This window comes from Homalodisca vitripennis, chromosome 8 (assembly GCF_021130785.1).
Source record: "Homalodisca vitripennis isolate AUS2020 chromosome 8, UT_GWSS_2.1, whole genome shotgun sequence".
Classification (NCBI taxonomy): domain Eukaryota; kingdom Metazoa; phylum Arthropoda; class Insecta; order Hemiptera; family Cicadellidae; genus Homalodisca; species Homalodisca vitripennis.
Genome location: NC_060214.1, coordinates 116,172,995 through 116,186,958, shown reverse-complemented (window position 1 = coordinate 116,186,958; position 13,964 = coordinate 116,172,995). Strand labels below are relative to the sequence as shown.

Genomic DNA, 13,964 nt, shown 5'->3' with positions numbered 1-13,964 from the left:
ACAAATCGTCGATATCGTTTAGTGTTAAAAGGAAAAGTTTTAAATGGTTTCACCATTTCGCCGCGTCTGAGAAACGAAACACACCTGTATTCAAGCTGAGTTAGGCGAGGACCGGCAACAGACGCCAAAGTGCTGAGTCCTAGGGCACTACACTCGCCAGTGGCGTGTTTTAGCGCTAAACACTATAATCGATTTCCATGTAAAAAATAAAACACCAACGTTTTCTATTTTGATTCGTATGTTCGTCAACATTATCGACCTTGAAATCACTATTTTTGTACCGTAAGAGCCGTGAATTTGATGATTAAGATTGAGTGGGAACCCTGTATAGATACAAACTATCCTTGGTAAATGAAACAGTTAATAATTTTAATTTGTAGATATTTTTGATGCCATATTAAAATAACACATGGAGTAAAATGGCACTTTACTTCACTGCTTTGATAAACTCCTTAACTGCGCACTCACTTGCACTTAGCTCAGGGAAAAGAATCTGCAATCAAAACAGGATTGTTTTAATATATCAATATAAATATACAATACAGAAACTGATATTCAGTTTAAAAAAATAACCATTAGAGTATTAATTATGTAATAACTATTTGTCATGTATATTTATAAAATATTTTTAAAAAGGTTTAAGAAGGTTACTACCATTTGTTTATGTGATGAATTTAGTGTTTTATCGGTGTTATTTGGTAAATAATGCACTGATATAGTGATTTTTCGTTACTTTCTGCAAAAGTCACATGGCTTTTCATGATAACTAAAATTAAATTGATATAAGGAATATGCACAATTTGTTTGAAACGAAATTGTATTTAAATTTGTAAACACGTGAAAATATTAAATATTGTAAAGTGAATAATGGTTGAACTTCAATAAATTAGAGGAATGCCGTATTATCTATGTATATTTTTTCTCTAAAACCAAATCAGAATAAGTCACTAAGAAATATGCAATTATTGGTTTTTTCAAATGGTACAGTTATTAACATTTTTATTGTTTTATTAACTTTTTATTGAGAACTGTTAAGGTTGTCTGTACACCTTCGTAACAGCTGGGTTTTTACTACAGCAATATGTTAATAATGACAGCATTAACAGTGTATTGGAAACATATTAAACATTGTATTTAGTTAATTGTTTTGTGGTTATATACAGGGTGATTCATGAAGTTCTACAAGCACATTGTACTAGTAAAAATAATGAAAAAATGTTATATAAACATAGGTCCGAAAACGCTTCGTTAGCGAGTTACAGCTAGCGAAAGATTTCGCCTGAATTCCTGGGTAAAGAGTAAAATAAAGCCATACTGAACTTTTGGAAAGGTTAATTAAGTAAGAAATATCGTGGATTCTTATGTATTTTTACCTGATAAAGCTAATAAAATAGGTTTTCAGAACTGTACCTGTAGTAGTTTTTTGAGGGATTCAGGGTTAAATGCAAAAAATTGGGGCACGAAACAATGTTTTTTTAAGTTTGATGTACAATAACTTTGTTAAATTGGTAATGAATACACAAAATCATGAAACATTAATTGTAGAGAATTTAATTCTGAGAAAATTGATATAATCAAAGTCTAAAATAAAACAGAAATAAGTACCAAAAAAATCGATTTTATTCAGTATAATACATTACTAGTTTTAAGCAAAATTAATCAGGTTGGGCCAACCGTACGCACCTTTTTATAATAGATGTTCGAAAATGAGGCCATCATTATCAATACATTTTGCAGCACGTTTGTGTATTGCTTTTGTTGCGTTTCTTAATTTTTCAGGACTTCCCTGTATCTGCACAGCCGAATCCATAATACGGGCAATTAATTCATCACGAGAATTTCACTTTTGTCTTGTATACAATGTCTTTCATCCATCCCCAGATGCAATAATCCAATGGAGATAGATCTGGTGATCTTGGTGGCCAAGGGTGAGGCCCTCCACGACCAATCCAGTGTCCAGGAAATTGATGATTTAAGTAAGCAGAAACGGCACGTGAAAAAGTGGGGAGGTGCTCCGTCATGCTGGAAGTACAAATTTTGTCTGAGATGTAAAGGAACATTCTCTAACAGCTGCGGCAACTCTTCTTGAAGGAAATGCAAATAGAACTCAGCATTTAGGCGTCCAGGTAATATGAAAGGTCCAATCAGCCGATTGTGCAAAAGGCCACACCAGACAGTGACGCTAAATCGGTGTTGAAAGTTCTGTTCCACTACCTCATGTGGATTTTCTTCTGCCCATGAGTGTTCATTGTGCAAGTTTATTGACACCATCCCGAGTGAATTGTGCCTCATCCGTAAACAAAATACGCTTGTAGAGTTGATTATTAATATTCAAAAAGTTGCAAAAACTCCAAGCGAAGCGGACCATCCCCTAGCTGTAGATGTTGAACCTTTTGTTTATGAAACGGATAAAATTTGTTTCGATTAAGTGGACCTCCACACCGTTGACTGCGAAACTCCTATCCGCCTAGAAATACGTCGTGTACTTACACCTGGACTGCGATGAACAGCATTAATAACAATATCATCATCAAGTTGGACAGCTCGTTCATAATTGGTTATAGTACTTGGTAGTGATCCTGTTTCCCGAAGAGTACGAAAAGTTCCTGAAATTGTTTTGGTATCTGGAATCCTCCTATTAGGGTAACGTAGTTTCATATTCTTCTACAGCAGCTCTAGCATTACCATTACAGTAACCCAAAATAAAAACCATATCAGCGTATTCCTCTGATGTATATAAGTAAGAGCATTTTTTCGCTGAATAAACAATCGAATTATAACTCACAGAAAAATTGCATTTAATAACACGATTCACAGAGCCCGATCTCCTGCTGTAGCTTGCAAAACACCACTAATACACAGTTCTAACGTAACAGTACAGAATAACCATTGTTGATCAGCTGTTATTCGTGCGTTACCAACTTAGAGAAATTAATAAAACAAAAAACTGCATTTCGATTGATTACTAAACAATAATGGGAAAAATGTTTGCTTCATTTATTTTCGAACATTTGATGTAAATTTTTATTAAAAAAAAAATTCGGCGTAATAAAACATCATATTTTTATTTTACAAACAAATTTATTTAACAGTTAATCTTGTTTTTTTCAATTTTATCTCATCATTAAGGAACAAACATTTTGTTTTTGTTTTATTTTAACTAAATACCGTACGGTATTTCTTTACAGCTAGTAATGTATTATACTGAATAAAATCGATTTTTTGGTACTTATTTCTGTTTTATTTTAGACTTTGATTAAATCAATTTTCTCAGAATTAAATTTCTCTACAATTAATGTTTGTTGATTTTATGTATTTATTACCAATTTAACAAAGTTATTGTACATCAAACTTAAAAAAAACATTGTTTCGTGCCCCAATTTTTTTGCATTTAACCCTGAATCCCTCAAAAACTACTACAGGTTACAGTTCTGAAACCTATTTTATTAGCTTTATCAGGTAAAAATACATAAGAATCCACGATATTTCTTACTTAATTAAACCTTTTCCAAAAGTTCAGTATGGCTTTATTTTACTCTTTACCCAGGAATTCAGGCGAAATCTTTCGCTAGCTATAACTCGCTAACGAAGCGTTTTCGGACCTATGTTTATATAACATTTTTTTCATTATTTTTACTAGTAAAATGTGCTGTTAGAAGTGGGGGGAGAACTTCATGAATCACCCTGTATAAGGATTACTTGCCAGTTCTTAATCGAAATAAGAATTATTTATGATCGAACTTACCTCCTCTGTTTCATTCTCCAACTTGTATGTTTTTGTCAGATAAATGTTTGCTGATTCACGGGAAATGACAATTCGTGGCTTTCTTCTCACTTTTGTCATATTCTGGAATAACAGTACCGTTTCAAACAGAGTTGTTGAAATAATAGAACAATTTATTTTATTACACAACGAATGATTTCGTAGAATCATATAACAAGCAACTTGCTTTCAGCTAATTCTGAAGCTTATTGAAATTTATTGCACGGTATTTGTAGTAATTCCAGAATACAATAGAATGTTGTAAGTAGTACAGGGATTGTTCTTGTAATCTTTTAAGAAGCAGACCATTGAAAACATTGGATGGTGTTAGGGTTCTGGAGAATCTAATTGACCTAGGTCTCCAGAAGTGTCATCAAAATTGGATAAATTCATAGTTGTAATATTTTCTCATAGCTATACTGAACATATTGACATCTTTCACTTTCTGTGACATTCTCTATAGATCCAAACAAATATGATAAGTAGACAATTCTTTTGGTACGGGTAAAAAACCAAAATAATTGTAAAAAGTACATTTTTTAAAATTTTTGGCTGTAACTATATTGATAGTTTTAAACTGTCGCTGCATCCACAGTGTTTGTGGGGTACGTGTTTCAATTTTTGTTGAAATATTAAGGGGTTTTCTAATTATTTAGAAGGCACATAAATTAATTAGCTGCTGGCTACATATTTGAGGATACATTTTCAACGTGAACTTCAAGTTTAAAACTATGTTATAAATAGGAATTAGTCTCAAATCCATGAATATTGCTCTACAGAACCTCAGATTACAGTGTCTCAATGCTAATGAATTGTAAAAATTGTTAATACTAATTGTTTATAATTTATGTTTAGTATAGTTTTTTCATACATTCTATTTTGAATATACAGTAGGTTATAAATAGTTAGTATTTACAGATAACCGCATTTTTTTACTTACAATTCATTAGCATTGATGATATATGAATTTTTGAATGACCAATATATAGATTTTTCAACGACTTTCTATTTATAAACTTTATCCCCATGTTAAGAGTGGAGCTTCAGTAGCATGACCAGCAGCTAACCATCGTGCCATCTTAAATATGATTTAAATTATGTCACTAAATATTTTTTTTAAATATTCAAGCACATCTTTTTGTAATTTGAGATATGGTTTCACCTTGCACTTATTTTCAAATTAATTATTAAATTCTAGAGTACAGTTGTTGAGTACGCACCTGAAATAACGGTTCTTTTTTGCTTGGAATTTCCTGACACTTCGCTTTTCCTGTTTTAAATTTATCCTCGGTGATGTCGAACAGAGATTTCTTGGAGACAATCACAGTTCCGTTATCTGCTTGGTATATCTCGACTGTCGTAGTTCTTGTGCATGTTAGGACTAGTGTTGATAGAACGAATAAAATCCAAGAAATGCTTCCGATTGTAAACGTGTTATTGGAGCAGTTGCGATTTATGTATTTCATACGATTTTCCAACTTGGGCTGCAACATGGCTGCCGCCAGAATGAGCTGGGTCACTAGCCTCGTCAGGTTATCTACAGACAGATGTGTAAAGTGGTGTCACCAATATGTCCTTTTATATGAGCAGATAACACAATCATAAGTGGTGAAATGTTACCGACTGTATAGATTTTTCGTACTATGAAATCCACTTTCCCACTAAAACCTGACATGACTCTTCCATGTACTCGTTCTAAAACAATATGTGTTACTGAACTAATCCAATACGGTACTTAGAGTATTGAGCAAAATAATGTTTTAAACTAATTGGCTAGTTTAGTCAATTTATTCAGGAACATGGAGTAATTAATAAATAATTTTACAATTATTTATTGCGATTTCAATAATACACTTATTGGTTGGCTGAGCGTTAGCGAAGCCTATAATTCGAGAGGCTTTAATTTCTGTCTTTCTGTTCACACTATGTGTCTAGAACGAACTGACCTAATGTAATCGAAATTTGCTTGAAGGTTCATTTCTATATAAGCACATCTAGTTTGATGATGGTGCATGCCACTCCATTCCATTAGGCTGGGCGTTAGCGAACATTGTATATTGGTCTTATGGGTAACCATAGTGGCAATGATAAGAAACGCAGAATAATTAAATTTGTAAACAAACTGAGTACAATCTTTGATTGTATTGGGTATACAATAGATAAATCATCACATCCTATAAACTGAGGTACAGGAAAATGAGTTTTGGACTGCCATAGCTAAGTTTGTCTCATTGCCTTCATAAAAAAAGAAGTGGCCATCCGTAGAGTGAGAGGTCAGTTAACAAATATTTGCACAGTAACCATCAAAGTTACGTGTCCTCAGAACTAATCTAAATACTCCTCCCTACCATACCACACACATCTGTATTAATGCTCTTGTTTAACCAATACAACCAAACTTACAACCATATGGTATTTTACCTTATCACATAGTAACACATTGTAGCGTAATGGAATTAGTTATAGACAATTTTTTTCTCATTTAAGCCTCAGCGTCTTAGCTACCCGGCCTCGATGTTCACTGGTTTTTATTGTCAAAGTACATGATTGGACCTCCCCGGGATTTGAAACCCGTGATCTCTCGGTTAGAGACCCGAGTCTATAACCATTAGTCTATGGAGGAGGACATAACTTATAGGACAATAATTTGTATGCACCACAGTAAAGCCTATTAGACGACATGTGGCGTGGCGTACTCCTACCTTGTCTATAAATAAGAAGACCACATATTGGTACTTATTTATCTTAACTATAGAGGTGTGTTATACAGATTATAAATTGGAAACCATGCTTAATTTTTGAAGTCGATCGAAAGAAACGTATTTTTCTTTTTTAAGTTTCCCCTAAATCTTTTTCGTTATTAATTCAAAAATTAAAACTTTTGCAGTATTTTTCATTGTAAATTCATTTGTTTGAAAAGAAAAAAAAACTTCACATTATACACAACACTCATCTCTACCCCCGTAAAGACTGAAATATCTTAATTCACAAAATGTACAATGCATTGAAAAATAATACTACAAATTTTCGAAGACAGCCAACTAATAAAGAAATAGACAATTTTTTATTTTGAGAAGTAAATTTTTAGTTAAGTTTTTTGCTATATTTCAATAATATGAAATAATAATTTTACATACAATCCTAATGGCACTCCTTTAAACGTTGTGATACTGAAATTGGAGCCACGGTCTGTTCTAAAAACTTAAAGCAATTCATCTGGACAGACCGCTGTCTGTATACAACAAATATCATAAAACTAGAAAAGTTAGCGTCTTAATTAAATTTTACATTTCTTACGACACATTTGTATTTGTTTAAAGAACTTTTTTAGTACCGGTAGCTCATACAAATGTGCTAAAACAACCATGTATTTATAACACGAATGTCATAAGTATGTTTTAAGTACTCAAGAAAGACTATAAAAATTTTCATCTTTCCACATACATTATGGACAAACATAATCACTGAAATGAACGATAGATGTTTAGATTCTAAAATTGGAAACTTTTCTAAAGTAGGAGTTCTCTGAACCATCTTTTATAACTAAATATTTTTATACCTCTCCAATTCACTGTCACTGTTTTTATTTTCAGCATTTAACGTTGATTCCATACGTTAGCCATCCATCAGTTTATCAAATGAAATCAACTCATCTGTCACAGTTACTTAAACTGGGTTAAAGGTTTTTCCACCATTTTTAATTAGTAACACACCATTAAGTGACACCAATGAACATTGTAAAGATTTAAAGGAAACTTTGTGCAAGTACTTTCCAGATAACTTCAATGTTAATATGTGAATCAAAATCTATTTTGTGATATCACAAAAATAGTAATCAGTTTTTTCAACAACTGAAAAATAGAAATTGTTCTAAATTAATGATTTAGGTATGAAAAAAGATTTTAACCAAACTACTGTCATCGACTTTTGGATTCAAAGACTCCAAGACTACTGTGACCTCGCAGATAGAGCAGTAAAAAATTTGTGCTTCCTTTCACGACTTCGTATTTGTGTGAAGCTGGATTCTCCTTAATATATCTGAAAACAAGTACGGTTACATAAATAGATTGCCCTCTGCTGATAATGGCTTGAGTTTAAAACTGAGTCGCCCATTTCAATAGATATTACAAGTCTGAGTCGATGAATCACAGCGTCAGCCCACCACACCATCATCTCATTTCATCTGTTAAAATAAAACTGTTTTGTATTCGCAATATATGAAATTACGTTAAAAATAATAAAATTTGTTCTGATTTAATTTTCTTGTTGTTTAATGTTATCTCAATAATCCTGGATTTGTTTCTGCTGCTAGTCAACATATTTAGTTTTTACATTAGTAATACTTAATACAAATTTAATTTTTATTATATTAAATTTAAAAAATCTTCACAATGATATTCAAACTGTCCTTAACATTTTTAAAACAGCAACACTTTGCCTAAGAATAGTCTTTTTACATAAGAATCATAAACTTTAAGCATTCTTGTTATAGAATTTTTACATATACAGGGTGATTCGGTTAGTGTTACCGGCACTTTCTGAGCTGATTAGTACTATAAAAAATAAAGAAAAAAAGTTCATATAAACATGGGTCCCGGAAAAATGCTTCCTTACTGGGTTATGGCCAATTGAAGATTTCACCAAAAATTGTGTGCAGGAGGTCAAATGATGATTTGCCGCGTGTTTATGAAGAGATATTTATAGGCGAATGCAACTTTTTCTAACGGATTTTTAGATGAGAAATTTGAATAAAGTTCATCTCATAGCTGTAATCTCATTTAGGTTTTTTTGTTATATACTACAAAAAACAGAAATAAAATAATTTTGAAAACACTTTTTTAAGGTTTAACGGACAATTATTTTTGTTAAATAGGCATTGAAGACCCACATTTTTACAAAGAAAACTTGCAGAAAAAATTTAAATTCTGAATAAAAATTATGTGCCACACGGCTATTGACAGCGAAGTATTAGTTTCTGGAATTTAATTTTACAAACAAACATTCTACCCAAGCGAGAAATTCCAAAGCAAAGGAAACCGCATTTTAATGACATAGAGTAGCCTACCACATAAGATTTAATTAGGATGCAATTTAAATTAAGTTTTAAATAAATTATTGTTTTTCATCTAAAGCTTTATAATACTACGTACCACTTTCATAAACAGGTGTTTATCAAAAATCAGTCCTTTGTACTTCAATACACTTAGCAGCTCGCTTTCTGATTGATCGAGTTTATCCTCCTCCGCAACGCTGCACGATTGTTTTTGATTTGTAGCGGCCGCATCTCTAACAATTCGATTTATTAACTCTTCACGTGTATTTACTTTTTTCCTGGTACACCAGGTTCTTCATCCAACCCCATATACAGAAATCTAATGGAGTTTAGATCTGGTGATCTTGGTGGCCAAGTGTGGGGTCCACCGCGACCAATCCATCGCCCGGAAACTGCTCGTTTAAGTGCATTGTTACATTATGGGAAAAGTGGGCAGGGGCACCATCATGTTGATAAATAATATTGCACCTTGCTGCTAATGGAACATCTTCTAAATAATAGTGGTTAGTTGTTCTGTAAGGAATTCTAGGTACATGCGGGAATTTAGATGTCCTCGGAGAATGAATGGTCCTATTAATCGATCATGAATGAGTCCACACACCATACCAATTTACACTAAATCTGTGTTGAAAGTTGCGCACGATTGTACTATGTGGATTTCCCTCTGCCCAAGTGTGTTCATTGTAGTTTCGAAGGTTGTTGACGCCATCTCGGTAAATTGAGCTTCATCTCCAGTGAATAAAAATGGTTCTATGATGTTGACGGTTTTCTAATTAACCAGTTGCAACATTCCAATCGAAGAGGAGGATCTGTTGGTTGAATACTTTGAACTTGTTGTTTATGGTAAGGGAACATGCTATTTTTGCGCAAAGTTCTCCATACTTCAGACTGAGACACTGCGAATCGCCTAGAAAGACGCCGTGTACTGACACCAGGACTGCGTTCAGTAGCCATGATTATAGCCTCTTCCATATCTACATTATTCTGGGCAGGGGGCGATCCCGATAATTATTAATACTAGGAAGTTTACCTGTTACTCTTAGGGTACGAAATGATCCACTGATCGTTTTTGGGTTTGGAACTCTTGCGATTAGGAAAATCGTCTTCGGTAGTTCTGCAGTAGCAGCTGGTTGCATTTCCGTCACAAACGCCTAAGACAAATACCATGTCGGCATATTCTTCCGTTGTAAATAACAAAGGCATATTGCAATTGTGATAGTAAGTTACTTTAAAATACACTTCACACTAACAAACGAGTAGTAAATTAATTGTATTAAATTTGCACTCATTAAACTAGTACAGAATTGGTAACAAATAATTTGGATTCCTCAATAAATTGCAGTGTATTGTTGAACAGCTGATTTGTGATACCAACTTATTAAAAACATAATTTACCTTCTGTAAAGCTAACGTGACAAAGATATGTAGGTTACATGATGTAACCATTTGGATAGTCATATAAAAGTAATAGTATTATTGTTTTTTAGTTGAGCATTAATCTATTAAAATCGTATTTACAATTGTATGATCTAATCAATTATTTGTGTACCTTATATCATTACATTACGGTGTTTATTTACTAAATACGTATTTCTTGCTTGGTAGAATGTGTGTTGTAAAATTAAATTCCAGAAACTAATACTTCGCTGTTAATAGCCGTGTGGCACATAATTTTATTCAGAATTAAATTTTCTGCAAGTTTCTTTTGTAAAAATGTGGGTCTTCAATGGCCTATTTAACAAAATAATTGTCCGTTAAACCTTAAAAAAGTGTTTTCAAAATTATTTTATTTCTGTTTTTTGTGTAGTATAACAAAAAAACTAAAATGAGATACAGCTATGAGATGAAACTTTATTCAATTTCTCATCTAAAAATCCGTTAGAAAAAGTTGCATTCGCCCTATAAATATCTCTTCATAAACACGCGGCAAATCATCATTTGACCTCCTGCACACAATTTTTGGTGGTGAAATCTTCAATTGGCCATAACCCAGTAAGGAAGCATTTCCGGACCCATGTTTATATGAACTTTTTTCTTTATTTTTTATAGTACAATCAGCTCAGAAAGTGCCGGTAACACTAACAGAAATCACCCTGTATATGCGTCTTATTATTGTATGTACACTGTAAAACAGTGGTACATAAATCCTTTAGTACGAAGCCGTGGTATCCAGTGTTTTTCTTCTGTACACATTCTTTGACTTCCATCTCCCTGAAGGTCAACAACCGTGGATCTCGTTCTCAAACTTCGCCATGCTACTCAAGTCGTTTCCAATATGGCAGCAATGTATGAACTTTATCAGCTCAGCAATGTGACCAACGAACGTGGAATGATACTGGATCTGATCCAGTCTACCAATAGTTGAAGCCTTAGTCACACGCAACTACGATCCTCTCATATTGGAAGATGGTCACCATCCCTCATTAATATCCAGTTACACAGATGTTTCCGTTGTGGGGCCTAATGTCAGAAAATAACAATTCCCATATTGTTACCAGGAGAGCTTGTAAATATCGACCTTAAAGAGTTTATCGGTGTTGGTAACATAAACTCGCCTTTGAGGCGGTCTTAAACACTCTGAGCAGCTGTGTTTGTACGAAACTCTCCTACTAAAAATATTTGGACAATCTTTATTCCCCACTTGGTTTAGATCAATAGAGCTGAAACAATAGAAAATATTAAAGAAGATTTTACATAAACAATATAAGCTTTCCCATGATCAAATGGCTTACAGCCAATTTTGCTGTCGTCCTGGACAGAGTTGCACGCTATCTAGAGCTTGTTTTAAAAAAAACTATACTAGGCCTCTACAAGAAAACTATTTTCCTCGGCTGTCATCAAACATTATGATGACGCTCCTTGTTATTCTGCTTACGTATCTATTCAACATAGCTTTATTCTGACTGCGTTTTTCGTAACATATGGAAAAATTAGCTTTATCGCACACCCTTTAAAAAAGGGTTACGCGGGAGACAAACGGAACTATAAACCATGTCTGCATTTTATTTGTTTTTGGCAAATATCATTTGAAAAGCTGGTCCTTACAAGATCAATTTCAAGGTCAATAATCTCATTTGATAACAATGAACACGGTTTTATGAATGGTAAATCTTCCTCAATAAATCTAGCAATCTTCCAGACTCACATTTTTGACGCATTTGCGGATGGAGGGCCCCTAAAATTTCGATTTTTCAATGGCAATTGATCGAGTGCGTGCACCATCATCTTTCCTAGTCCTTGAGACATATGGGCTTTGCTGGTCCCGTGCTGCAGAGGTTGTCGCTCAGTTACCTCCAGGGTAAAAGACATCAAGTGCGGTTCCGTTCAGCTCCATTTTTGACCACCTCTAGGGTTTCCTCAGGGCTCCCATTTAGGACCAACGTTTGCAGTTCGACTAAACAACGCTACCATACATTTTGCTGATAACCTGAAGATCTACCCAAAAATTACTGATATTCAGGATTCACTTACTCTTCAAGAAGACCTAAACTCTGTGAACGAGTGGTGCAAGAGTAATAGTATGGCCCTAAATTGTCAATAAGAATAACCTTCCATAGGAAAATTACTCCACTATTGGTTATTAGACCAATGACTGCTCATTAGAGGGTAAGTGTAATTTTCAGAGAGTCTTCTGTCAAAGACCTAAGAGTGACCTTAACTTCTCTCATACTTGCGATGTCCAAGTCCGCAACATTTGCAATCAGGCTGTTTGGGTATTGGGTCTTATTTATGGACTCTCACTCACGCCGCCTTAATGACATCCAGCCTCTTAAACTTATCTTACTGTGCCCTCGGGCACCCACATCTCGAATATTGCTCTGTCATTTGGGTCGCCACCACCAGAAACTTTACCTGAAGACTGAAAGAAAAGCATCCAACAACCACTTTTTTGAGGTTGGCTGATTTTACTTGGCTACAGGGGAACGCGCCAACTTCCAGAGTACCTACTGGCACGAGATCTGTCACCCTGTTTGCCAAACATACAGCTTCTACCTCGTACATTATCAACTCTACCTTACTGAGGAATCACCATCATGGGAACATTATACCCTTTTAACATCGACTTCTACTCAATTTTTAGTAGTGAACAGTGTAACCCCCCTTACCTCCCTTTCTTTGGGTGGTGTTTTCAAAGGGCCACGTGTAGTGTAACACACACACAAGCGCGCGCGCGCGCGCGCGCACACACACACACACACACACACACACACACACACACACACAGACAGACAGACACAGGAAACGATCATACTGTTTCTCATATCTGTTACAATGCATTTGTTATTTTGTAATTATTGTTATTGTCTTAAAAGTTCTTCATAGTTAATTCTTTGTTATTTATAGTTATCGTTATCGTTACATCTGTTTTATTTGGTTATATTTTATTGTTATATATATCTTGATATTGTTATTGGTAATATATGTATTTTATTATAAATTTGTTAAACTCAGTAAAAAGTGTCTTTGTCGTTTAAAAATGAAATAAAATAATCGCAGTATTTTTGTTTGACTCTAGATATCACACACGATCCCAATGTTTGGAGCGGTTAAAGAGTTTGGTATTGGAATACAATTTCTTCTCTATGACTGATACATAATAAAAGGTGATATGAATAAAATTGATTGGTTTTTATGGTCACGTATACATTTGAATTCAGGATCTGTTTAATAGCAGACTAAAAAAAACCAATATAGTACTCTGAAGCAGCATGGAATACTGTAAAGCTCTGTCATACATGATGATAAGAAAAAAACATCTACCGGTTTCTGTCTTTAATTGTGACATTATTTTTTGTTTGTAAATGTTGGGCCTGCTATGTTGTTTATGTTAATTTTTGTTTATTTTAATTATAGTAATTCTGTGGTATGAAAATGGGGGGGGTGGGGGGGGGGGGGGGTGGGGGGGGGGGGGGGTGGGGGGGGGGGGGGGTGGGGGGGGGGGGGGGTGGGGGGGGGGGGGGGTGGGGGGGGGGACAACCTAACATTCGCTTTGAAACATACTCTTCGAAGTAGGAAGTAAAGCTTATGCGATTTACAGGGCACCAAACAAATATTATTTAGAAACCGGGCTGAGAATTCAGAGGTTTATTAAGCCAATGAATAATATATCTGTAAACAAGGCTGTTAGCTAGATAGCCTAAATTAAGT

The 13,964-nt window shown here is 34.3% G+C and overlaps 1 protein-coding gene across 1 annotated transcript; it reads right to left on the bottom strand.

Annotated features, from left to right (window-relative positions):
* Positions 1–399: 399 nt before the first annotated feature.
* LOC124368338 lies at positions 400–12,150 on the bottom strand. The gene is made up of 4 exons (XM_046825613.1): positions 12,108–12,150; positions 4,984–5,300; positions 3,746–3,847; positions 400–493 (listed from the first exon to the last, which is right to left on the bottom strand). Exons 1-4 carry the CDS (start codon positions 12,148–12,150, stop codon positions 428–430), a joined length of 528 nt encoding a protein of 175 aa, XP_046681569.1. The 3' UTR covers positions 400–427.
* Between the last annotated feature and the right edge of the window lie 1,814 nt (positions 12,151–13,964).